The 26,418-nt window shown below is 38.0% G+C and overlaps 2 protein-coding genes across 4 annotated transcripts in view; one reads left to right on the top strand and one right to left on the bottom strand.

The window, feature by feature from the left end:
* Nucleotides 1-26,418, top strand: part of WDPCP (WD repeat containing planar cell polarity effector) — a 293,475-nt gene that overhangs the window by 227,236 nt on the left and 39,821 nt on the right. For 2 of the 3 annotated variants that reach the window (XM_027555613.1, XM_027555617.1), the window contains exon 13: nt 9,043-9,106. The exons of the other annotated variant lie outside the window; for it this stretch is intronic. In XM_027555613.1, the coding sequence (XP_027411414.1) occupies nt 9,043-9,106 (64 nt within the window). The remainder of the gene's footprint in view (nt 1-9,042; nt 9,107-26,418) is intronic. 3 annotated transcript variants of the gene reach the window in all.
* Nucleotides 5,972-6,656, bottom strand: MRPS24 (mitochondrial ribosomal protein S24). The gene has a single exon (XM_027555619.1). The coding sequence runs from the start codon at nt 6,620-6,622 to the stop codon at nt 6,119-6,121; it is 504 nt and encodes a 167-aa protein (XP_027411420.1). The 5' UTR covers nt 6,623-6,656; the 3' UTR covers nt 5,972-6,118.

The following is a 26,418-nucleotide window of genomic DNA, read 5'->3' as shown; positions in this document are numbered from 1 at the left end:
TGGAGTTCTCTCTGGAGTGCAGTGAAGTGTCCAGTAATGAGTTATGAGATGTCATTGGGTTTGGAGTGACTTTGGGCAGCCTGTATATTGAAGCTCAGGGCTATGTTCCTGTGTTGCTGGAGAATTTGTGTGGTATGTCTTGCTCTGGAACTTGTTGGTTCTTGGGTGGTGCTTGGTTTCAGTGTAGGTATGGAGGCTTTTGATGAGCTCCTGTCGATTAATGTTCCCTGGAGTCAGGAGTTCTCTGGTGTTCTCAGGATTTGGACTTAGGCCTCCTGCTTCTGGCTTTCAGTCTTATTTTTACAGTAGCCTCAAGACTTCTCCATCTGTAAGCACCATTGATAAAACATCTAGGTTAAAGATGAAAAGTTTCTCCACAGTGAGGGACACCCAGAGAGGTTCACAGAGTTACATAGAGAAGAGAAGAGGGAGGAGGGAGATAGAGGTTACCAGGAGGAGAAGAGGGGGAATCAAAAGAGGCGAGAGCAAGCTAGCCAGTAATTACTTCCTTATGTGCACTCCACAGTCTGGATCGCCCAGAGATGTTCACGGAGGTATACAGAGAAGAGAAGAGGGAGGAAGGAGACAGAAGTGACCAGGAGGATAAAGAGGGGAGTCAAAAGGAGAGAGACAGATCCAGCCAGTAATCAGTTCCCTAAGTGTTCTCCACCATCCGGAACACACAAAGAGATTCACAGAGTTGGGTAGAGAAGGGGGAGGGAGGAGACAGAGGCAACCTGGTGGAGAAAAAGGAGAGTCCAAAGTGGGAGAGAGCAATCAAGCCAGTAATCTCACTCCCAAGTAAAAATGGGTACTGAAGATTGGGTTATTAAAGGTACAAAATTGATAACAGATACCAAAAAGCAAAGATTAAAAATCTAGAGTAGAGATTGGATTTTGAAAAAGAGAAAAAAAAAGTCACAAAAATTATAATATATATACAAATGAAGTTTGCTTTTAAAAAGGGTCTCTTTTTTTTTTTTTTACAAAGTAATAGTTATAAAAATGAAAATTAAAGGAGTAATAGAGGACCTAAATTTTTTAAAAATTTAAAAAAAATTAAAGAATGATAGTCCTAGATATATTTTTTACTATTTTTACTTTCTCTGGTGGTGGTGTGGGCAGTGTGGGGTCAGTTCATTTTTGGATAGTTCCTTGATCCAGCTTATATTTCTTAAGGGGCTAGTGGCCCCTTCCTATGTAGTCGGTACTATCTATAGGGTTTTAATCTATTGTACCTGTCACTTCCTAGGAGGGTCCCTCTGTTCTAGCTTCTTCTGTTTGCTGGTCTCTTTGGTGTCTAATTTCCACCCTGGCGCAAAGGGGCGGTGGTGGACACTTTTTTAGGCTCACTTGTTCAGTCGTGCTGTGGGGAGGGAGGGACGCTGCAAACAAATAACACTGGCATGTGCTCGCAGTGTCTCGGCCACACTGGGTTTGCCCCCACTCATGGCGTGTGTGCTTTCCCTGTCTACACTGCTTAGGCTCTAGGTTGCTATGCCGGGAACTGTCTGAGGCCAGCCCTGGTTTGTATGCACTTCCCGGGTCTACGCCGCTCAGGTTCAGGCATTCAGGTAGTCCTCAGACGCGCAGACTCGGTTGGGCCTGCGTTTTGTGCCCTTCCCAGGTCTGAGCAGCTCAGGTGACCAGGTGTTTGGCGAGCATGGTCGCTGCGACTTATTGCCTCCCCCGTCCCTCCTGCTAGGTTTTCTGGGTGTACAACTGGCGCACCTTCTCAGGCGGATGTTGACCGTCCAGAATCCCAAGAAGTCTTGGTTAGCAACGAAGCCTCTCTGGGGCCGCGATTGCCCCCTTCTGGCTCTGTCTGCCCTCGCCTGCCTGTCACCGGAGGGTGGGGGATGGGCTGGCCTGCAGCTGGCTAGCTCTGCTCAGTCCTGTGTTCTGTGAGTGGGCCTGAAGTTGTCTTTGGTTAGGGCTTTTCACGTAGCTCTAGTCAGTCCTTTGTTATGTCAGCAGGCCTGGCGGTGTCTTAGGTTAGGGCTTTTCACGTGGCAGCTATCCCACAGTTTGGTTTGCTACCCCAAGTTAGTTCCCTCAGATTGCCCTCGGGGCATTCAGGCCCAGTCCTTACTCTAAGCAATACAGCCGCACCTCCCTGCCCAGCTCCTGCTTGCTAGTGGCGGGTGCAGGCGTCTGTGCTGCTTCTCCGCTGGAGGAGTTACTGTTAGGCACGTAATCTGTGGGTTTTAATTATTTATTTTTCCTCCCTGTTATGTTGCCCTCTGTGGTTCCAAGGCTCGCCGCAGACTCGGCAGTGAGAGTGTTTCCTGGTGTTTGGAAACCTGTCTTTTTTAAGACTCCCTTCCCAGGACGGAGCTCCGTACCTACCTCTTTTGTCTCTTGTTTTATCTTTTATATTTTTTCCTACCTCCTTTCGAAGACAATGGGCTGCTTTTCTATGTGTCTGATGTCCTCTGCCAGCGTTCAGAAATTGTTTTGTGGGATTTTCTGAGCGTTCAAATGTTCTTTTGATGAATTTGTGGGGGAGAAAGTGGTCTCCCTGTCCTATTCCTCTGACATCATAGGACCGCCCCCCTATTTTATATTTTAACTTTAATAATTCAATTATCTGAAATCTGGGAAGAAGTTAATCTGCTGTTTATCTTCTAATTTTCCATTATAGTAGCTTGTTTTCTTTTGTATTTGGTGATGTTTCATTGTGAACTTGTACTTGTTTTAATTTATGGCAATCCTGATGGCTTCTATCAAAAGTGTTTTAATCCAAAGACGAATTTTCTTTTTATTGTTTCTGTCAATGTTAAGGGCACTTAAAACCTGCAATCATTTTAGCCCCTGGCTTAATCAGAAGTCTCAGGCTAAACACCTTTAACTTGTGACTTGTTCAAGGCTCAGTCTTCTGTGGGTGATGGTTTAGACTAGTTCTGCCTTTTTTCCCTCTTTTGCTGTCTGCTCAGGGAGCATTACTCTAGTGTCAATCAAGGAACTTTGGTTAGTTAGTTATTTTGTAATTGAGAGTGTGGTATTCTTGGAAACTTTTTTTTTAAAGAGCTCTGTATTGCATTTTACTGTATATTTATAAGCAGTCTAGTTGGGAGCACTTTTTGATATTTTTGGTTGGTCATGCTACTAGATGCCAAAGCCAATTATTTGATTTTCTCAGAATGTGAATCATTACCTCTTACCTAGAAAGAAGTGTACTGCCTACGCTGTCCACTTTAATTTTATACTTCTCAATTTCAGTTAATCATATATATGTTTGCCAAACTGATGTATAAATGGATGTATCAGGCAGACTCACTGCCCTGTCAGGGGTGGGGTCTGCTCCTTAGTTGTTGGAGCAGGGGTCCCCAGATCTGTTTCTTAGCTCTTTTCTGATCTGTGGTGTGAGATAGGTGGGATTAGAAAACTCCCACTGGGAGAGAAGCCACTCAGCATTCTATTTCTGGAGATGTTCACCCCTGACTATGCTCTGCTGTGTTACCTTTCCCCTGTTGCATGAGCTCTGAGATTACATGCTTGATTGGCACTTCTCACGGCCACACTTTAACTGGGTATACTGGCAGTTGGCCACGGTGTCTCTCACGCATTGTTTTCACCAGTGTACTGGTGTAGGTCCAGTGTTCTTTTCTTTAATACTTCTTGAATTTTCTTCTTTTTCAATTTGCTCACCCTTCACTCCACTCTACCTATATTACTGGTTAAGCATTTATACAAACTTTTAATGATTGCTATTTGTAATTTTGTTGTGACAGTTACCAAAATCAAACAATTATCTTCGACAATTCAAAAAGCAAGGACCTTGGCACTTTAACTTTTTTCTGATTAATATGACATATCTAATTAGTGTTTTCTGATCTTAAAAATAGCAAAACATTTGTGTATGTGCATGTATGTCTGTGTGTATTTATCTGCCTGTATATTAACCACATTTTTTTTTTTTAAGCTATTCCTTCTTGCTTTTCAAACCTTCCTTCTGGGATCATTTTCCTTTTTTCCTGAGTTATGTCCCCTACAAGTCCCTTTATTGAAGATCTGTTGAATGCTTTCAGTTTGTACATATCTTAAAGTGTCTTTATTTTGCTTTACCTATTGAGAATTCCATTGTTATATTATACAAGAGAAATGCTCATTTTCTCACTACCATTTGAAGATGCATCCCTACTGTCTTCTACACCCATTGCTGTCATTGAGAGGTCTGGTCTCAGTCTGTTTGTAGGTTATCTTCTTTATAAGTGACCTGTCTTTTCTCTTGCTTTTTAAGACCTTTTTATTTTTAGAGTTCTGCATCTTCATTGTATATTTGCATAATTATAGATTCTTTTCACTGTATCCTGATTGATATATATTGTCCCTCTTGTGTTTATTGATTCATTTCATTTATCAGCTCTGGAAAATTGTCCGCATTTACCTTATTACCTGATTAGACGTGTTAGACTTTTCCATGTTCTCTGTTTTGCTAACTTCCATGTTCTTTGTATTGCTAACTTCCCTTTATATTTTTTTTTCTTGTCTCTTTAACATTTTGTGTAATTCCTTACTTATGCCTCTTTTATTTCACTAATTCTCTCTTTATACCAAATTATTTAACTTCAATTTTTCATTTCCAAAAGTTCTATTAAAAAAAAAAGTTCTATTTTTATTTCTTAAAAAATCTACTGGGTAACACTTTTATTATTAATATATCCTGTTGTAAGCTTATTTTCATGGCCCCATCATTATTTCTTTAAATATGCTGAACTGTTTTACATTCTAACTTTAATAATTCAATCATCTGAAATCCAGGGAGAAGTAAATCTGTTGTTTATTTTCTAATTTCCCATCACAGTAGCTTGTTTCTTTTGTATTTAGTAATGTTTCAGTGTGAGCTCATACTTGTTTTAATTTATGGCAATTCTGGTGACTTGTATCAAAAGTGCTTTAATCCAGACATGAATTTTCTTTTTACTTTGCCGATGTTAAGGGCACTTAAACCTTGGGATCATTTTAGCCCCTGGCTTAATCAGAAGTCTCAAGTTAAGCACCTTTACCTTAAGACTTGGTCAAGGGTCAGTTTTCTGAGGGTCATGGCCAGAGTAGTTCTGCCCTTTTCCCCCATTTTTGATCTCTGCTTATGGATCCTAGTTTCAGTCAAGGAACTTTGGTTAGTTGGTTAATTTTTTTATTGAAAATGTGTTATCCTTGGAAATTTCCCTTTTTTTTTAAGAGTCTTATGTTGTACTTTAAATGTATTTTATAAGCGATCTAGTTGGGAGCACCCTTTGGTATTTTTGGTTGATTATACTACCAGATGCCAATGCCAGTTCTTTCATTTTATCATAATGTGAATCACTACCTCTTACCTAGAAGGAACTGTACCTCCTAAGCTGCTCACCTTAATTTCATATTTACCAATTCCAATGAATCACATATATGGTTGCCAAATTGGTATGTCAATGGACATACTAGACATGTTAAATTTGAGATACCTGGAACGAAAGAGTTTAGAGCTCCAGAAATAAATGGATACTAGAGATGTGTGTCTTTGATGTATCAATGCCATATGAGCAGTTAGGGTTACTGAGGTAGTAACCCTATCTGAGTAGGTTACTGCTTGCTCCTTCATGGAACAGGCAGAGAAAACTTTCCCCCCCCCCCCCAAAATCAGGTTGATTATATTCTTTGCAGCTGATGGAGAGGCTCTATACAGTCAGCAAAAACACAACCAAGAGTTGACTGTGGCTCAGATTGTGAACTCCTTATTACAAAATTCAGACTTAAATTGAAAAAGGTTTTTAGAAAAATAACTGCTTTATAATCTCCAAAAATGAATCTTTCCATTTTAAGAGAAAACAAAGAACTTCAGGTAAAGTTCCTGACACAGTGACTGGCACAGGATATGCACTGAACCATAGCTATTACCTAAACCTCAGGTAACTGGCAGCCTTCTTGGGAACCCTGGAGCATCCTCAAAGACCCTATTCTAGTTCTCTAGACAGACAAAGAAGCAAGACAACATGGACAGTCTATTTATTCAGTAGCAACTCTGAAGACAAAGTCTCAGAAATCTGAGGGGATGTATTTCCCCTATTTCTACTTCAGTCCATTTTCACAAGTTTCTGTCCTTCGCAGGCTTGATGTAAAAAGCTTAATGTATGTCCTACATATACTTATACACAACCTTTGAGGGAACAGTTTGGAGGTGCAGACGAACAGGACACTTGTAAAAGTGGGACAGCAGGGTCTCACTGTAGCCCACAAGGAAGTAGAACTTGTGTGCAGGTAGCTGCCTCAGGACCAGGGCACAGATCTCCACCTGATTAGCCCAGCGCTTCAGAATAAGCTGGTCAGCCAGGCAGCCTGGGAAGGTGCCCAGCATAAATTTGCGAAGGAAAACATCTTCCACTGTTAGCTCGGCAGCGTGGTCCTCCCCATCCAGGTTACCTGTATGCAGTGACAGCCAGCCCTTGCGGTGGGCGATGTAGTGAGGCGCATGCGCTTCCTCGTAGGTCACTGGTTTGTTCCCCTTGTCCACTCGGACTCGGGCCACCCGGTTCTTGAAGCAAACCACGGAGGTATGCAGGGCGTGCCAGATGCACGGCAGATCCCGGCTCCAGGACAGCATCAGAGGCCTGAGCCCGCCACCGCAGTAGAGCGCCACCATCTTGGACGTGAGGGCGGGGCGGGTGAAAACTTAACTTAAAAAGGAGACTAAGAAGGTGAAATCTAAGAATTGAGAAAACAAAAGATGACTCTCCAAATGCAAGAATGGATCTCCAAATGCAAAGAAAGGGGGTTTCAAGTAGGGTAAGTTAATAGGATCAGATGTGGCCAAAAGAGCACACTTATCTTAGAGGATGAATAATTACTATTGCTAGAAAAGTTTCAATATAGTGGATGGGAACAAATGCAAAATGGCAGTAAATCTATGAATAGTATTAACAGTACAACTTGCTGATCTGTCCTCTTCCTTATTACAACCCACGTCCACTGAATATATAGAGTCAGCCATTTTCCTGGAACAAATATGAACACAATTTTCTTCTGATCGTCCACAGTTGAAAAGGATTCAGCAAATACTGGAGATACCAGTAAGAAGAACCAGAGAGTAGATGGGAGAACAGCTACCAAACACAGTATGGAAATTACAAAGTGTTTCAGTTTCTGGCCTACCAGCTCATATGGAATAATAATAAGCCTTGTTTGAATTTTAATTATATTAGCTATTTCACTAATAAACTTTATATACTCTTAGTAATAATATTCCCCATTTCTGCTATGTTTTATGTGAAAACTTAGTATATTTTATACCATCATATTTCACAATATAGAACAGAACTTGGTTATATATCTGCTTGTTTCTTGAGTCAGAAAAACTGATTGTTACATCTGTGTAAGTTTCAGCATAGACGACCTTTTATTCCAAAATCCTGTGCAAATTATATGTTCATGACATGCTTTTCTCTCAGGACTTTAAATTTTCTGTAGAGGTAATTGATGTAAACTAAAGTTTGTCCTCACAAAGAAAATTCTTAGTTATACGTCAGGGAAAGATAGTATGATTGTGATGAAATAGTAGAAAAATAATACCTTTTTAAAATACTTAGAAACCACTTATTATTTTCATTTACAACAGCAGGGGATGTTTTTACCCCAGATCACTAATGTGAGAGTTTTGTAAAACTTCAACATTTGACTTCTCAACTTTTAATATAAATCCATGATTTATTAATTGTTCTTATCCTGCTGTATTGTCCATATCCTCCTACTTTCCACTTACACAACAAAATACAACAAAGGAAAATATAATGAGGAAATGTATTTCCTAAGCTATCATTTCTCTACATTTAGCAGCACCTGATCTGGTTATTGTGACACTTTCAAGAGATGGCAATATCAGACCACATGACCTGCCTCTTGAGAAACCTGTATGCAGGTCAGGAAGCAACAGTTAGAACTGGACATGGAACAACAGACTAGTTCCAAATAGGAAAAGGAGTACATCAAGGCTGTATATTGTCACCCTGCTTATTTAACTTCTATGCAGAGTACATCATGAGAAAGGCTGGACTGGAAGAAGCACAAGCTGGAATCAAGATTGCCGGGAGAAATATCAATAACTTCAGATATGCAGATGACACCACCCTTATGGCAGAAAGTGAAGAGGAACTAAAAAGAGGAGAGTGAAAAAGTTGGCTTAAAGCTCAACATTCAGAAAACGAAGATCATGGCATCTGGTCCCATCACTTCATGGGAAATAGATGGGGAAACAGTGGAACCAGTGTCAGACTTTATTTTTTTGGGCTCCAAAATCACTGCAGATGGTGACAAAGTTATGGCCAATCTAGACAGCACACTGAAAAGCAGAGACATTGCTTTGTCAACAAAGGTCTGTCTAGTCAAGGCTATGGTTTTTCCAGTGGTCATGTAGGGATGTGAGAATTGGACTGTGAAGAAGGCTGCGTGCCGAAGAATTGATGCTTTTGAACTGTGGGGTTGGAGAACACTCTTGAGAGTCCCTTGGACTGCAGGGAGATCCAACCAGTCCATTCTGAAGGAGATCAGCCCTGGGATTTCTTTGGAAGGAATGATGCTAAAGCTGAAACTCCAGTACTTTGGCCACTTCATGCAAAGAGTTGACTCACTGGAAAAGACTCTGATGCTGGGACAGATTGGGGGCAGGAGGAAGAGGGGATGATAGAGGATGAGATGGCTGGATGGCATCACCGACTCGATGGACGTGAGTTTGAGCGAACTCCGGGAGATGGTGATGGACAGGGAGGCCTGGCATGCTGCAATTCATGGGGTCGCAGAGTCAGACACAACTGAGCAACTGAACTGAAGTGAACTGAATCTGATTATGTTTGTGCTTGACAGTTACACTGAACCCCTGCACAGGCTGTGTGCATCAGCACCTCCTAAATAAAATAAGAGTTCACATAGGGAAGATCCCAGCAGGTGAAGTCCCTACTGTTTGAGAATATTTTTATCAGAACAAAAACAATAGCATATAAGTACATTAAACAAACTGCTGTCTCCTCTTCTATAGTTTTGTTCACAACATATAACATTACTTCCTTACAGGTACCAAAGATTTGAAAAGGCATTTCTGTTAGCTGTTGACATTGGTGCTCGTGACCTGTTTATGGTGAGTCATTCCTTGGGATGATTTTGTGCTTTCAGTTCTAACGCTGAGTAAGTTGTCAGCTTTTGTGACCATTAAAAAGGATTAGTGTCATTTGTGCCTTCAACACATGGTGGGAAAGCATTTATTCCATCTTGGCTTGCAGCTTTGCCTTCATGAAACTGGTCAATAGCCATCTAGCCTCTTTTGACTTGCTGACATTTTCCTTGCCAGACCCAAAGGATTTTTTATGTTTTCTAAGAATTTATAATTCTTGAATGTCTCTCCTCCTGTACTTTGATGTGAGAGGATGACACCTTTGTATCTAATAAGCTTAAATTTTTTCTAATCCATTCCCTATAGAAGTACAGCTTCAGAAACCAGGACACAGGACAAGACATGTCGCTGAGATCTTGAATGTGCTCAGTTTGTCCCTTAGGTTTTAGTGAGAAGTAACAGTTTGAATGTTCTCACTTATATTTTTAAAGTGACCACAGTGCAAAGTAGATCCAAGAGAATATAATAAGTTCAAATATGCTTTAATCCTCAACTTATTAATTATGGAACAGTAAAATAGACTAGTTTTTTACACATCTTTGTGCTCTGTATTAGGTTCTTATTTTATAAGATCTTTTGCCACAATGAGATCAGATAAACAAAGGTGGGGTTCCTGATTTTCAGCACATTCTGCTCCATAGAAATTCCACTGCTGTCAAAAAATCTGGAAAACAATAAAAACTTTGAGAAGGCTCTTTTATCTGAATCTTCTGTACAGTGAAGACATTTTGTACTTTAAGCTTTGATGCTTTAGATGTTAATATGGGTTCATATATTAGTTTATCTTGTCTTTGAAATGAGTTTGCTGTTTAAATTCTAATTTTGCATCACTCAATTAAACTGTGCTTTGTGCGTTCATTGATCATGGGAAAACATCTAATTACTTCAAATGTGTGAACCTTTTGCTATTTGCTGGTTGTCTGTATTTTGTTAGGTCACGTTGATCAGGCATATTAGTATATTAAGGGGACATTTTATTATTTTCACCAAAGTCTATGCATTCATACATCACAGTGTCAGAAATTTAATTACAACACTTCTTAGATTTTTCTGACCCAAGTGACGTTGTCACTTTATTTCCTCCTCACCTCTGCCACTACTCAGCAATAAAGGTAGATTTTCTTCCTATTTCCTTATTTTTTTATGTCTGTAGTCCCAGCCTTCTTTCTAGCCAAAATAATAACTAAAGAGATGAATATTTATATGTTTAGTGTCTGATAAACTTTATTTCCCAATGTATTATTATACTGTTCTGTAATTTATGCTACATTAACTATTAACTAATACATAATCATCAAAGCCTGGTGGGCTACAAGTCCACAGGGTTGCAAAGAGTCAGACACGACAGAGCACGCACCGATACTCATCATAGCCATCTTACAAACTTCTTTTCAAATCATATCTGTTTCAGCATTTAGTCTCAATTCTGGAGAAGGAAATGGCAACCCACTCCAGTACTCTTGCCTGGAGAATCCCATGGATGGAGGAGCCTGGTGGGCTATAGTCCATGAGATCACAAAAGGTCGGACACCACTAAGCAACTTCACTTTCACTTTCACTTTCTAGGCAGTAACAATATAAAGTCTCCATGTTAGTTTAAAGCCAAACAGACTTTCTACTAATAGGCTAACCTTAACCCATGAGGATTTTTATTAGTAAAAGATAAAAATCTAAAATAAGGAAATGAGAGAGATACTTTTGCTTTCCTTTTTATTTGTAAAAGTGAACAATCAAAATGCTATATCCTTATTCTTCATATGTAACTTTTTATTTATAGCCCAAGGTCTGTCTTTAAGAAGCATTAAAAGCCTTAAGAGAGGATTAAGGCCTTAAAGTTCCATTTAAGCTTATGAATCTACTATATACATTTGATGCTCCACTTTAAAATTTTCTAAAGAATTTATCATGTTTTCTAATCAATTATTACTATTTAAATTATGATCTAGCCTACATACTAAGAATTATTACCTCTTTGCATTTAAAAATTTATAAAACAAACAGTACTATTCTTACCTATAAATTACCTTCTACCCCTAAGATATCTCATCCTTAAAGAAGAAAAATATGACTACATTGAACACAAAGGGGTCGCAAATAAAATGTAATGCTTAACCTGAGAATATTCTTTTTGCATTAGCATATCTGTTGGTGGTAGAGAGATAAAAGACATATATAGCATGATAGAGCAGACCTTGAATATTAAAAAGTAAGTATGTGGGTACTAGACCTGATGAAATGAGTCAGAAAGTACCTCTTTGTCTACTTTTACACATAGCCTAAGTGATCATCTTCTAAATTAGGGGTCAGCAAACTATGGCCTACCAAGCAAATTTAGCTCCCAAATGGCTTTTTACAGTTTTAAATCATTAAAAAAAATAAAATAAAAAGTGTCAATATACTTTAAAATACATGATATTAAAAATACATGATATTCAAATTCAGATTTTCATATCCATAAATGTGGTATTGAAACATAGCCAAACTTACTTATGTAATGTGTATGACTGCCTTACGATGGCAGAGTTGAGTGGCTGCAGGAAACTATCTGGCTTGTAGAGCCTAAACTATTTACTCTCTGGTGCTTTACAAAATATGTTTGCAGACCCCTGGTCAAAACAATCATAATTTATAATTTCATTCTTCCATATTTAAAACCTTTTAGCATCTTCTATCGCCTTTGGAGTAAATTCTAACTCCTTGAAGTGGCATCTACAGCCCCTCTACTCTCACCTCTCAGCTACATCAGCTTTCTTTCAGTTCTGGGAAGTATACTCTATTCTGTTATATCCAGATCATGTTAAGGAAGGGTGTAATGGGAAGGTGTAATGGTAGATACATGGAATTTGGGTCATAAGTTGTCTTCAAAGTCCGTAACTTTTGAGTTTTATGTGTAAATGATGATAATATAGTACCTATCCAGACGTTGGAGAAGGCAATGGCACCCCACTCCAGTACTCTTGCCTGGAAAATCCCATGGACGGAGGAGCCTGGTAGGCTGCAGTCCATGGGGTTGCTAAGAGTCGGACACAACTGAGCGAGTTCACTTTCACTTTCCACTTTCATGCACTGGAGAAGGAAATGGCAACCCACTCTAGCCTGGAGAATCCCAGGGACGGAGGAGCCTGGTGGGCTGCCGTGTATGGGGTCGCACAGAGTCGGACACGACTGAAGTGACTTAGCAGTAGCAGCATATGTTGGATTTTTTTAATTGAATAAAAGAGGTTTTAAATTCTATAACAATTTACAATTTTTAAGTTTCACACAGATGATTTCGTACAATCCCATAATAACCATTTGTTTCTTTCTGCCCCTCCTGCTTCCCTTTTCAAAGTGGTAACCACTAGTTTGTTCCTTAAGTCTGCTCCTTTTGTTATATTCACTAGTTTGCTGTAGTTTTTAGATATCATACAGTATTTGTCTTCCTCTGACTTATTTTACTCAGCATGATGCCCTCCAAGTCCACCCATAGTGCTTCAAATGGCAAAATTTCATTCTGATTTATGGTTGAGTGGTATGCATATATATATATATTCATTTATCTAATACCTTGGTAATTGTAAATAATGCTGCTATAAACATTGAAGTGCATGTATTTTTACAAATTAGTGGGTTTTGTTTTTTGGATATATATCTAGGAGTGGAGTTGCTAGTAGTACTACTTTTAGTTTTTTGAGGAAACCCCATACTGTTTTCCACAGTGACTGCACCAATTTACATTCTCACCAACAGTGTATGATGGTTCCCGTTTCTCCACATCCTCACCAACAGCTGTTGTGTTCTTCTTGATGATAGCCATTTCTGACTGGTGTGAGGAGATACCTCATTGTGGTTTTGATTTGCATTGCCCTGATGATTAGTGATGCTGAGAATCCTTTCATGTGCCTGTTGGCCATCTGCATATCCTTTTTGAAGCAATTGTCTATTCAATTCTTCTGCTTATTTTATAATCGAGATTTTGGGGGTTTTTTGATGTTGAGTCATAGGAGCTTTATATATATTATGAATGTTGTCATTCAGTCACAAAGTCGCGTTTGACTCTTTGTGACCCCATGGACTGCAGCACAACAGGCTCCTGTGTCCTCCACTATCTCCCAGAGTTTGCTCAATTTCATGTCCACTGAGTCAATGATGCTACCTAACCATCTCATCCTCTGCCACCCCCTGCTTCATAGGCCTTCAGTCTTTCCCAGCATTGGGATCTTTTCTAGTCAGTCCACTTTTCCCGCCAGGTGGCCAAAGTATTGGAGCTTCAGCTTCAGCATCAGTCTTTCCAATGAGTGTTCAGAGTTGATTTACTTTAAGGTTGACTGGTTTGATCTCCTTGCAGTCCCTCAAGAGTCTTCTGTAGCACTACAATTCGAAAACATCAATTCTTTGGTGTTCAGCCTTCATAAAGGTCCAACTCTCACATCCATACTCAATACTGGAAAAAACATAGCTTTGACTATACAGACCTTTGTTGACAAAGTGCTGTCTCTGCTTTTTAATATGCTGTTTATGCTTGTTATAGTTTTCCTTCCAAGGAGGAAATGTCTTTCGGTTTCATGACTGCAGTCACCATCCATAGGGATTTTGGCGCCTAAGAACATAAAATCTGTCACTGCTTCCACTTTTTCCCCTTCTGTTTGCCATGAAGTGATGGGACCAGATGCTATAATCTTAGATTTTTACTACTGATTTTTAAGCCAGCTTTTTTACTCTCCTCTTTCACCTTCATGAAGAAGCTCTTTAGTTCCTCCTTCCTTTCTGCCATTAGAGTGCTATCATCTGCAGATCTAAGGCTGTTGATATTTCTTCCACCAATCTAGATTCCAACTTGTGATTCATCCACCTTGGCATTTCACATGATGTACTCTGCATATAAGTTATATAAATAGGGTGACAATATACAGCTTTGAGGTACTCCTTTCCCAATTTGGAACCACTCAATTGTTCCATGTCTGGTTCTTACTGTTGCTTCCTGACCGGTATACAAGTTTCTCAGGAGACATGTAAGGTGGTCTGGTAGTCTTAGGTAGTCTAAATTCATCCCTTTAAAAATTTTCTACAATTTGCTATGATCCACATAGTCAAAGGCTTTAATCTAGTCAGTGAGGCTCCGGAATTCCCTTGCTTTCTCCATGATCCAGCAAATGTTGCCAATTTGATCTCTGGTTCTTCTGGCTCTTTGACACCCAACTTCTACATCTGGAAGTTCTCGGTACATGTGCTGCTGAATGAAAGCTTGAAGGATTTTGAGCTAACCTTGCTAGCATGTGAAATGAGTGTACTTGTATAGTATTTGAACATTCTTTGGCATTGCCCTTCTGTGGGATTAGAATTAAAACTAATCTTTTCCAGTCCTGTGGTCACTGCTAAGTTTTCCAAATTTCATCACGTATTGAGTACAACACTTTAACAGCATCATCTTTAGGATTTGAAATAGCTCAGCTGGAATTCTGTCACTTCCACTACCTTTGTTTGCAGTAATGCTTTGTAAGGCCCACTTGACTTCACACTGCAGAATGTCTGGCTCTAGGTGAGTGACCACACCACTGTGGTTATCTGGGTCATTAAGACTTTTTTTTGTATAGTTCTTCTGTGTATTCTTCCTACCTCTTCTTAATGTCTCCTGCTCCTGTTAGATCCTTACCATTTCTATCCTTTATCATGCCCAGCCTTGCATGAAATGTTCTGTTGATATCTCTAGTCTTCTTGAAGAGGTCTCTAGTCTTTTCCATTCTATTGTTTTCCTCTATTCCTTTGCATTGTTCATGTAAGAAGGCCTTTTTATCTCTCCTCACCATTCTCTGAAACCCTGCATTTAGTTGGGTATTTATTTCCCTTTCTCACTTGCCTTTTGCTTCTCTTCATTCTTCAATTTTTATTTATATTAAAAAAAAACCTTTTATTTATAATAAAAGCTTCAGCATTTATTAAAAAACCTCCTCAGACAACCACTTTGCCTTCTTGCATTTTTTTTTCCTTTGGGATGTTTTTGGTCACTGTCTCCTGTACAGTGTTATGAACCTTGTCCATAGTTCTTCAAGCACTCTGTCTACCACATCTTATCTGTTGAATCTGTTACTTTCACTGTATAATCATAAGAGATTTGATTTAGGTCATAACTGAGTAGCCTATTTGTTTTCCCTACTTTCTTCAGTTTAAGCCTGAATTTTACAATAAGAAACTCATGATCTGAGCCATGGTCAGCTCCAGGTATTGTTTTTGCTGACTGTATAGAGCTTCTCCATCTTTGGCTGCAAAGAACATAATCAATCTGATTTTGGTTTTGACCATCTAGTGATGTCCATGTGTAAAGTCATCTCTTGGGTTACTGGGAAAGGATGTTTGCTATGACCAGCATGTTCCCTTGACAGAACTCTGTAAGCCTTTGCCCTACTTCATTTTGTATTCCAAGGCCAAATTGGCCTATTACTCTGGATATCTCTTGACTTCCTAATTTTGCATTCCAATCCCCTATGATGTAAAGGCCATCTTTTTTTTTTTTTTTTTTTTTTTTAATGTTAGTACTAGAAGTTCTTATAGATCTTCATAGAACTTTCAGCTTCGACTTCTTTGGCATCAGTGGCTGGGGCAGAGACTTGGATTACTGTGATATTGAATAAGGTTTGCCTTGGCAATGAACAGAGATCATTCTCTCCTTTTTGAGATTTCATCCAAGTACTGCATTTCAGACTCTTGTTAATTATGAGGGCTACTCCATTTCTTCCAATGTATTCTTGCCCACAGTAGTAGATATAATGTTTACATGAATTAAATTTGCCCACTCCTGTCCATTTTAATTAACTGATTCCTAAAATGTCAATATTCACTCTTGCCATCTCCTGCTTGGCCACGTCCAATTTACCTTGATTCACGGACCTAACATTCCAGGTTCCTATGCAATATTGTTTTGTATAGCATCAGACTTTACTTTCACCACCAGACATATTCACAACTGAGCATCATTTCTGGTTTGGCCCAGCTCCTTCTTCTTTCTGGAGCTATATTAGTATTTGTCCTCTGCTCTTCCCCAGTACCATACTGGACACTTTCCAACTAGGGGTACTCATATTCAGGAGTCATATCTTTTTGCCTTTCATACTGTTAATGGGGTTCTCATGGCAAGAATACTGGAATGGATTGCCATTTCCTCCTCCAGTGGACACATTTTTTTTTTTTAACTTTACCATATTGTATTGGTTTTGCCATATATCAAAATGAATCCGCCACAGGTATACATGTTTTCCCCATCCTGAACCCTCCTCCCTCCTCCCTCCCCATACCATCCCTCTGGGTCGTCCCAGTGCACCAGCCCCAAGCGTCCAGTATCATGCATCGAACCTGGACTGGCGACTCGTTTCATATATGATATTATACATGTTACAATGCCATTCTCCCAAATCTTCCCACCCTCTCCCTCTCCCACAGAGTCCAAAAGACTGTTCTATACATCAGTGTCTCTTTTGCTGTCTCGTATACAGGGTTATGGTTACCATCTTTCTAAATTCCATATATATGCGTTAGTATACTGTACTGGTGTTTTTCTTTCTGGCTTACTTCACTCTGTATAATAGGCTCCAGTTTCATCCACCTCATTAGAACTGATTCAAACGTATTCTTTTTAATGGCTGAGTAATACTCCATTGTGTATAAGTACCATAGCTTTCTTATCCATTCATCTGCTGATGGACATCTAGGTTGCTTCCATGTCCTGGCTATTATAAACAGTGCTGCGATGAACACTGGGGTACACGTGTCCCTTTCAATTCTGGTTTCCTCAGTGTGTATGCCCAGCAGTGAGATTGCTGTATCATAAGGCAGTTCTATTTCCACTTTTTAAAGGAATCTCCACACTCTTCTCCATAGTGGCTGTACTAGTTTGCATTCCCACCAACAGTGTAAGAGAGTTCCTTTTTCTCCACACCCTCTCCAGCATTTATTGCTTGTAGACTTTTGGATAGTAGCCATTCTGACTGGCGTGAAATGGTACGTCATTGTGGTTTTGATTTGCATTTCTCTGATAATGAGTGATGTTGAGCATCTTTTCATGTGTTTGTTAGCCATCTGTATGTCTTCTTTGGAGAAATGTCTATTTAGGTCTTTGGCCCATTTTTTGATTGGATCATTTATTTTTCTGGAATTGAGCTGTAGGAGTTGCTTGTATATTTTTGAGATTAGTTCTTTTTCAGTTGCTTCATTTGCTATTATTTTCTCCCATTGTGAAGGCTGTCTTTTCACCTTGTTTATAGTTTCCTTTGTTGTGCAGAAGCTTTTAAGTTTAATTAGGTCCCATTTATTTTTGCTTTTATTTCCAATATTCTGGGAGGTGTGTCATAGAGGATCCTGCTGTGATGTATGTCAGAGTGTTTTGCCTATATTCTCCTCTAGGAGTTTTATATTTTCTGGTCTTACGTTTAGATCTTTAATCTATTTTGAGTTTATTTTTGTGTATGGTGTTAGAAAGTGTTCTAGTTTCATTCTTTTACAAGTGGATGACGAGTTTTCCCAGCACCACTTGTTAAAGAGATTGACTTTTCTCCATTGTATATTCTTGCCTCCTTTGTCAAAGATAAGGTGCAGTGGACACATTTTATCAGAACATCATTATGACCTATTTGTCTTGGATGGCCCTGCACAGCATGGCTCATAGATTCACTGAGTTACGCAAGCCCCATCACCACAACAAGGCTAGATCAAGGGGATATATGAATATTAACCCCTTACCAGTCATATCATTTGCAAATATTTTCTCTGTTTACTGGTTGCCTTTTTATTTTGTGAATGGTTTCTTTGCTGTGCAAAGGTTTTTAAGTTTAATTAGGTCCCAATTGTTTATTTTTGCTTTTGTTTTCTTCACTTTATGAGATGGATCCAAAAAATATTGCCACAATTTACACAAGAGTATTTTGCCTATGTTTTCCTCTAAGAGTTTTATAGTATCTGGTGTCATATTTAGGTTTTTAATCCATTTTGAGATTGTTTTTGAGTCTCTGTGCAGATACTGTATTGAAAGTACTCTGTAAACTGGGAAGTACTAAAGAGATACCATGTGTTGTTACTAGTAAGAGATGGCTTTTACATGCCAGTTGCAAGAAATAATAACCTGAAACAGGACCTAAATTTCATGACTATATAGGATAATATACTTCGTAAGCAAAATTGTTGATTCAGGAAGCCCTTAGATGAAAATAAAATGTTTTGATTATAGGACTAAATAATAATAAAAAATAATACCATAAAATATAAAGAACAAAAACTAAAAAAATCACTTGGAATTTTCTTCTGCAGAAATGAACATCCTTTAAAGTATTTCTCTGTGTAAGTCTCTATAGTAAACTTTTTATTTATAGCTAGAATGTTTTTCATTCAACAATGTTACAGTGACAGTTTTTCGTAAAATAAATATAGATCTATATCATTACTTTAATGGTGACATTGTATTCCATATTTTAATGATACTCATATAAAAGCAGGCATAGAGACCAATGGAACAGAATAGAGAGCCTAGCAGTAAACCTATGCATATACTGTTTCCTAACCTTTGACAGGGGCACCAGAAACACACAATGGGGAGAGGATAGTCTCTTCAGTAAATGGTGATGGGAAAACTGGATAGCCTCATGCAAAAGAATGGAACTGGGTCCACTCTCAAAAAAGAACTCAAAATGGGTTACAGAGTTACATGTAATACCTGAAATCATAGAACTCCTAGAAGAGAACATTGAGAAAAAGCCCTTTGACAATGGTCTTGGCAGTGATTTTTTTTTGAGTAAGACACCAAAAGCAAAGGCAGTGAAAGCTAAAATATATAAGCAGGACTATGTCAAACCAAAAAGTTTCTGCCCAGCAAAGGAAACAACCAAGAAAATGAAAAGGCAGTCTGTCTATAACTGGATTATTTAGTTTGACATATGACATAAATAACAGTACACTATTTCTTTTCTGTTTCTCCGACTTATTATATGTTCTTTCATCTAACCATTCTTGCCCTTCTTTGTATTAACTATATTTATTCCGTTTTTCTCTTTTATTAGTGTATTTTTCCTCTTTTTCTCCAAACTAATGCCTTTTTGGTAAGCCTTTTGGTTGTTGCTGTTGTTTGGCAGTTATTTACTCTTACCTTTTTTTAAATTGAATTTTGGACATAAGATTTTAAAAGTTTAGTGATAATTTGAGACTATGTATGATGTTATTTTCCTCCAGAAAGGATTTACTTTGTTTCTGGCAACTATAATAGTTAGGTTAAAGGTTAAACTACATTTTAATCTATTCTGTAATTGAGTTTATTTGAAGCTGAGTTTCAGTCTGAGAGTGTATTTCCATTTTATACTTATATCAAGACTGTAGTCCTTCGGGAGTCCCAGCCTAAAGCTCTGCCTCCTCAGCAGATGCTACTAACTTTGTCACTTTAGCCCAGTCAGTGTCCACAGTGATTTTGGAGCCCAAGGAAATAAAATCTGTCACTGCTTCCACTTTTTCTGCTTCTGTTTGCCATGGAGTGATGGGACCAGATGCCATAATCTTAGTTTTTTGAATGTTGAGTTTCAAGCCATCTTTTTCACTCTCCTCTTTGACCTTCATCAAGAGGCTCTTTAGTTCCTCTTCACTTTCTACAATTAGGGTGTCATCATTTGCATATCTGAGGTTATTTTTATTTCACTTGGCAATCTTGATTCCAGCTTGTATGTGTGTGTCATCCAGGCCAGCGTTTTGCATAATGTATTCTGGATATGTTAAATAAACAGAATGACAATATATATTCTTGTTATACTCCTTTCCAAAATCACTGTGGACAGTTACTGCAGTCATGAAATTAAAGATGCTTGCTCCTTGATAGGAAAGCTATGACAAACCTAGACAACGTATTAAAAAATGAAGATATCGCTTTGCTGACAAAGGTCCAGATAGTCAAAGCTGTGGTTTTTCTAGTAGTCATGTACAGATGTGAGAGTTGGACCATACAGGCTGAGCGCTGAAGAATTGATGCTTTTGAATTGTGGTGTTGGAGAAGACTCTTCAGAATCCCTTGGACTACACAGAGATCAAACCAGTCAGTCCTAAAGGAAATCAACCCTGAATATTCATTGAAAGGACTGATGCCAAAGGTAAAGCTCCAATACTTTGGCCACGTGATGCAAAAGCCAACTCATTGGATAAGACCCTGATGCAGGGAAAGATTGAAGATAAAAGGAGAAGAGGGCAGCAGAGGATGAGGTGGTTAGATAGCATCACTGACTCATTGGGCATGAAACTGAGCAAACTCCGGGAGAAAGTTTAGGACAGAGGAGCCTGGCTCTTGCCTAAAGCTCTGTGTGGTTTGTCAACTTTTCAAACACTGGTTTTTGCCAAGTTTCTCAGCCTCTGAGCCACCAATTACAAATTTGCAAATGCTTTGAAAGCAAAAGCAGCACCAAATGTCAGACTGACCTCTCTGGGCTTTGCTTCTGTCTAGGATCTTGGTCATTCAAATACTGCCTTGGTAGGTCTCCAGTGTCTTCAAAAAAACAAACAATTTAAAAAATTATTTATCGAGCTGTTCTAGTTGTTATCAAGAGTATCCTCTTATATATTCTTAAATGGATAACTGGAATCAGAAGTTTTCAGTATATTTTTTGAAGGTGAGTTATAAGTGTTAAACTTGGCACTAGCTACTTTCTAATTCTGTATAACTCCCTGCAATGTGCTATTATGTTTGAACTATTAATCACTAAGAGCCTTAAATGTCACAAACTCTACTTTTAAGCATGACATGTCATCAATTTTGTGTCCAAAATGGATCAAATAAAACCATAAAATGTTGTATACTAGGGTATATCACTCCAAGTAAAAGCATTCAAAGAGTAAAACCTAATTTTTTTCCAATTGTAACTCATTTCAAAGAAAGTAAATAAAATAAAATTTCAGCTCTTCCATTTAAAGAATTGTTTTAATCTTGTAGGATGAATAATGCAAGTCTTTATTTTTTATAACAGTAGAAGATATTTGTTTTTATGCCTGCTTAAATTTATAGCAGTGCTTTATGATTACCAGTAACAAAATCATTACAGCTTAAAACATTAAAGGAATTAATTTTTCTTAATCAGCTGCAAAATGGCTGCATTACACCAGAGGCTATGTATGTTATTATTCAATTTGCATAATAATCCTAACCAGTAGAATTATTATACCTATTTCATAGTTGATAAATTGATAAGGAAAACTGAAAATCATGATTCAAACTCAGATATGTTTGTTTGATTATAAAATCCATGCCATTTCCAATTATACCAAACTGCTCATATAAAGATTAGAAAGTTCCCCAAAGCTTAGTAATTTATGACTTGATAACTACCCATAACTAAGTCTAAGAAAGCTAGTCTTTTCTTTTTATCCTTTATGAAAATATACAAAGATTTCAGTAAGACTACTTTTTGTAGAATGACAATCTGATCTAGCCTGAATGATTTACAGAACCCCATTTATTGGAATACTCAATCTCTTGTCCTATAGAAAAGTGTCAGTTTCTCACTGGTCCCTATAGTTCAATGTTGTTTGTTTCTTACTAAATTCAAACAAAGAAAAATAATCATATAATTAATAGTGGTTCAACTGATATAAAATAGGGAAAGAGGAATTTTCCCCTTCCAGGCAATGGACAAACTGGTTCTCAGACTTGCCCTCTTACTGTAAAACTGGACAAAATACATAAGAGAACTGTATTTAGGCAGTGTACCGTAAGGACAGCAGGACCGTGACCCTCAATAAGTGGAGAATACACAGATGAGCCCTGGATGCTATTTCCAGAGCAGAGACCAGTGATGGCACTTAGCTGAAGACCAAGAGATAAGAGTTCAGAATTCAGGGATGATGGCTCTAGAATTTGTGGTGCAAGATACCAGAAAGGGAGAATCTGTGTGACGAGTGGGGACCCAATAGACAAAGCTTATCAAAGAGCCTCTGCTGTGACAGAGAGCTGAATGGAGAGGCTGCACAATGCTGAGAAATGCTTTAATTCTGGTTCAGCCAAAGTGAAGCAACCTCTGAGCATTTATATGAAACCCCAGAAATGTCATCCTTTAAGAATAAGGGCCACATCCTATGACAATTTACAAAATTGCCTTTAAAAATCATAAAACCAACTTGGCAGGATCAAAGTAATCCACTACTAATTTAATGCTTGTTAGTACAAAAGATTCAATAGCCTTTAAAGAAAGACAGTTATAATCCAGACTCCCTACAATGTGACATCCACAATGTCCAGCATAAACATATTACTACGTTTGTGAAGAAGTAGGGAAATGTGATGTATTATGAAGAGAAAAAAGCTAATAGTAACAGACCCTAGGATACCAAGAGATTGAGATGGGCAGACAAGCACTTTGGAGCAGCTATTATAAACATGTTCAAGGATTTTAAAAGAACATAATTAGTGAATATATAGGGATTCTTAGCAGAGACACAAACTAAGAAAGTGGGAGGGGAGGAATTCTAGAAATGAAAAATATGAAATCTAAAATGAAAAATTCTACTTTAAAAAGTATTGGCCCCATATAATAAAGGATTAGTGAATAGGATAGTTCAGTAGAGATCATCCAATTTGAAGGAAAGAAAGAAAACACTGCAAAAATGAACAAAGCCTCAGTAACAGGTAAGACAAAATCAAGTACTCTATAAAACATATGTAATTGGTGAAAGAAGTTAGTCTACAGACATAAGAAGCTCAGTGAGCTCCAAACAGAAGGCAGCTTTACCCAGGCCCACAATATCTTGGCACAGTATCCAAAATACTGAAACCAATGATGAAGAGAAAAGTCTTTAAAATACCCATAAAAAATTTATGTAGAAGTATTAACAGCTAATAGGAATTATGGCTGACTTCTCATCAGAATCAATGATGACAGAAGATAATGGAGCATTAAGTACTGAAAAAAATCAAAACTTTCAACACAATTTTATATCCAGTGAAATTTATTCTAAAATGAGAATGAAATAAAGAGACTTTTGGATAAATAAAAGCTGAGACAACTCAACACCAGCAGATCTGAACCACAAGAAAAATTCCTGCACCACAAGGAAATTCTTTAGGTAGAACAAATATGCTAACAAATGTGGGTCTACATAAAAGAATGAAGAGCTCTGGAGATGGTAAATATTAACAATGAAAGTATTTTCTTAACAAATCAATAAAAGTATTATTAATAATACTTCTAATAAAACTATTTTTCCTAGTGGAAGAGTGTCTTTAAACTATAACTGTTTAGAGCAAAGGTACCAACAATACACTATTGTATTTATAACATACATAGGTATGAAATTACATCACAAGGAGTTGGGGTAAATAAAAATGACACTGCTGTAACGTTTGTGCATTTTACCTGTAGTGGTATAATATTATTCTAAATAAACTGTGATAAGACTGCATGTTATAGTGCCTAGATGATTTTCTTAAAATTTTAAGTAGATATGCAACTTTAAAAAGTCAATAGAGAAGGCTTCCCTGGTGGCTCATTGTGAAGAGTCCACCTGCCAGTGCAGGAGATGCGGGTTCAACCCCTGATCCAGGAAGATCCCACATGTCACGGAGCATCTAAGCTGTCTCCACAACTATCGAGCCTATGCTCTGCAACTACTGAAGCCCCTGTGCCTAGAGCCCATGCTCTAGAAGAGAATCTACTGCAGTGAGAAGCCATGCACTACAACTAGAGAGCAGCCCCGCCTGCTGCAAGTGGAGGAAAGCCCACACAGCAGCGAAGACCCGGCACAGCCAAAAACGAAAAATAAAAAGTCAATACAGAAATGTAAAAACACTTTAAAAGTACTGAACCCCACAGAGGGCAGTACAGGATAACAAATAACAAACAAGCAAGATGGTGATAAGACCCATGATACTTAAACCCAAATATTTATAATTATATTAAATTCAATTAAATTCACACTCCAATTAAAAAGTAGAGACTGAATTTTTTTTAAGACCAAGATTGTGGAACTGGATAAAAAGCAAGACCTAATTATATTCTGTCTCTAAGATGAAACACTTAAGTTATTATGACAAAATAGATTGAAATTATAAAGATAATACCCTGCAAACAGTAAGGTATCAGACAAATTAGATTTCATGACGAAGTATTACCAGAGATAAAAAAGGACACTTGTGATAAAGTTGAATAGAAAGACATATTTCTAAATGTTTATGTACAAAATAACAACTTCAAATATATGAAGCAAAAGCTGACAACAACAAAGAGAAACAGACAAATGCAGTATTCAAAGAACGAGTACTAAAAAAAAAAATCAGAAAAGATATGTTGAACCTTCTAACCAACTTAAACTGACAGATTTTGAACTTATCTCCAACAACTTTAGAATGCACGTTCTTTTCAAATGTCTATGGGATAATAACTAAACATAGACTGTCTGCTGGTCCATAAAATAAACCACAATACACTTTAGAAGACTGAAATATGACACCAAATGAATTATGTCAGTAATATGCATACATATACAGATTTCCCAACTAACAGCATATGAAACAGTGCTACAGTGAAAGTGTCATTCAAAGAAGAATGGATTCATTTTGATATTTGGCAAAACTAATACAATTATGTAAAGTTTAAAAATAAAAAAAATTTTAAAAATTAAAAAAAAGAGAAGAAAAACTTGCAAAAAAAAGAAATCATAAGAGAAACTAGGAAATATTTTTAATATTTAATGAATATATGAAAATGGTATGGGATGATTATACAGGTACACCTTATTTCATTGCACCTCCATTTCACTGTCCTTTATAGATACTGCATATTTTACAAATCAAAAGTCTGTTGCATCCCTACCTCAAGGAAGTCCATCACACTATTTTTCCAATAGTATTTGCTTATTACATGGCTTTTTGTCAAATTTTGGTAATTCTTGCAATGTTTCAAACTTTTTCATGGTTAGGGTGATATGTGAACAGTGGTCTTTTATGTTACTACCACAATTCACTGAAGACTCAGACGATAGCACTTGTTAAACAGTTTTGTTATTTAGTTGCCACGTCATGTCTGACTCTTTGCAACCCCACGGGCTTCAGCATGCCAGGCTTCCCTGTCCCTTACCACTTCTTGGAGTTTGCAAAGTTCATGTCCATAGAATTGGTGATGCCATCCAACCATCTCATCCTCTGTTGCCTTGTTCTTTTGCCTTCAATTTTTCCCAGCATCAAGGTCTTTTCCAGTGAGTCAAGTCCTCGCATCAGGTGGCCAAAATATTGGAGCTTCAGCTTCAGCATCAGTCCTTCCAATGAGTATTCAGGGATGATTTCCTTTAGGATTGACTAGTTTGATCTCCTTGCAGTCCAAGAGACTCTCAAGAGTCTTCCCCAACACCAGTTAGAAAACATTAATTCTTTCAGCACTCTGCCTTCTTTATGGTCCAAATCTCACATCCATACGTGACTACTGGAAAGACCATAGCTTTGACAATATGGGCCTTTGTCAGCAAAGTGGTGTCTTTGCTTTTTAATACACTGTCTAGGTTGGTTATAGCTTTCCTGCCCAGAAGCAATCTTCGTCCAATTTCATTGCTGCAGGTCACCATCCACAGTGATTTTAGAGCCCAAGAAGAGGATCTGTCACTGCTTCCACATTTTCCCCTTCTATCTGCCATGAAGTGATGGCACCAAATACCATGTGATCTTAGTTTTCTTCATATTAAGTTTTACGCTGTCTTTTTCCCTTTCCTCTTTCACCCTCATCAAGAGGCTTTTAGTTTCTCTTCACTTTCTGCCATTAAAGTGGTATCTATCATCTGCATATCTGAGGTTGTTTATATTTCTCCCAGCAATCTTGATTCCACCTTGTAACTCATCCAGCCTGGCATTGTGAATGATGTATTCTGCGTATAAACTAAATAAACAGGGTGACAGTAAACAGACTTGTACTCCTTGCTCAATTTTGAACCTGTCAGTTGTTCCATATAAGGTTCTAACTGTTGCTTCTTGACCCGCATACTCAGGAGACAGGTAAAGAGTTTTCCAGTTTGTTATGATCCACACAGTCAAAGGCTTTAGCATAGTCAATGAAGCAGAAGTAGATGTTTTTCTGGAATTCCCTTGCTTTCTCTGTTATCCAGTGAATGTTGGCGATTTGATCTCTGGTTCTTCTGCCTTTTCTAAACCCAGCTTGAACATCTAGAACTTCTCAGTTCGTGTAATGCTGAAGCCTAGATTGAAGGATTTTGAGCATAACTTTACTAGCATGGGAGATGAGTGCAATCGTCCAGTAGTCTGAACATTCTTTAGTACTACCCTTCTTGGGAATTCGGATGAAGAGGGACTT

This window comes from Bos indicus x Bos taurus, chromosome 11, assembly GCF_003369695.1.
Source record: "Bos indicus x Bos taurus breed Angus x Brahman F1 hybrid chromosome 11, Bos_hybrid_MaternalHap_v2.0, whole genome shotgun sequence".
NCBI lineage: Eukaryota > Metazoa > Chordata > Mammalia > Artiodactyla > Bovidae > Bos > Bos indicus x Bos taurus.
This window is presented reverse-complemented; position numbering and strand designations above follow the sequence as displayed.